A 1,163-nucleotide genomic window follows, 5' to 3' on the forward strand; every position below is an offset into this window, starting at 1 on the left:
ACACCTGAAGCCTGGCACACAGCACACGCATCACAGAGGGTTACATGTTTTCCACTGCGATTCAAAGTCTCAGCCCCACACAAGACACTTTGGGGCAGGTGCTTTAGAGCAGGTGGTTCTCAACCTTTTTTGTATCAGGACCCATTTGTAAATGTCAATGGCCAGTCCTGACCCAGTGCCCCTCGCTCCCGACCCACTGCCCCCTGCCCCAGTGTGTGTGGGGCAGGGGGTGAGTGTCTGGGGCACAGGTAGCCCAAAGCAGCCCCTTGCAGGCTGGAACTCTGCCAGCCTGCAGGGAAAACCCACTGTTTCCCATGTTTTTCTCCTTTAAAGTTGAATCCATTTTTTAAGTTTCTTTGCAACCCTTTCATATATCCCTGCGACCCACTTTCAGGCTGTGACTCATGGGCTGAGAAACACTGCTTCAGGGACCAGCCCTGGAGATCTGGTCCAGGTCACAGCACATGCAGGAGGCCCAGTGTGATACAGGCTTAACTCAGGGGTGTCAAACCCACAGGTCAGAGGAGGGATGTGGGGCTGAATCAAACAGCCCCACACACTAGAGCTGGTCTGGTGCAGGCACCTCACACAGCACATGCCCTGGACCAGTCTCACGCTCCGTGCCCAGCGCACGCCGCCCAGGGCTCACATGCAGAGCCAGCCTGGGGCGCATTACACAAGGTGCCCGTTTCCTTACGCCCCTTTCATATTTTCCTACGACCTATTTTTGGGTCACGACCCACGGGTTGAGAAACTGCTTTAGGGGCCAGCCCTGGAGATCTGGTCCAGGTCATGGCACGTGCCGGAGGCCCGGTGTGACACAGGCCTAAATCAGGGGTATCAAACCCACAAGGGAGATGGGGGTCATGGGGCCGAATTGGGGCCCCCCAACTGGCCCCACAGGATAGCACTGGTTTGCTGCAGGCGCACACCCCGGGAGCAGTCCCATGCTCCGTGTCCTCCGTTGTGGAGGGTCTGGCTGGGGGCCCAAGTGGCCTGGCCGGGCAGGGGGCACACGTAGTGTGGGGCCAGCCCGAGCCCCACGGGCCACCTCCAGCTGCGCCCTCAGAGTCCTAGAGAGCTGGGGGTGGCCGGGGCCTCGGGAGGGCTCCGGGCCGGGGTGCGGGGCCCGCGCCGCTTACAAGGACTCCAAGTGCCGGATC

General features: G+C 60.3%; 1 protein-coding gene across 1 annotated transcript in view; it reads right to left on the bottom strand.

Moving 5' to 3' along the window:
• RP9 (RP9, pre-mRNA splicing factor) overlaps nt 1–1,162 on the bottom strand; it is a gene marked incomplete at its 5' end in the record, with an annotated part of 9,436 nt that extends 8,274 nt beyond the window's left edge. The window contains one exon of the mRNA XM_006020862.3: nt 1,143–1,162. Within this exon, the coding sequence (XP_006020924.3) occupies nt 1,143–1,162 (20 nt within the window). The remainder of the gene's footprint in view (nt 1–1,142) is intronic.
• Nucleotide 1,163: the final 1 nt, after the last annotated feature.

Source organism: Alligator sinensis, unplaced genomic scaffold, assembly GCF_000455745.1.
Source record: "Alligator sinensis unplaced genomic scaffold, ASM45574v1 scaffold86_1, whole genome shotgun sequence".
In the NCBI taxonomy this organism is placed as follows: domain Eukaryota; kingdom Metazoa; phylum Chordata; order Crocodylia; family Alligatoridae; genus Alligator; species Alligator sinensis.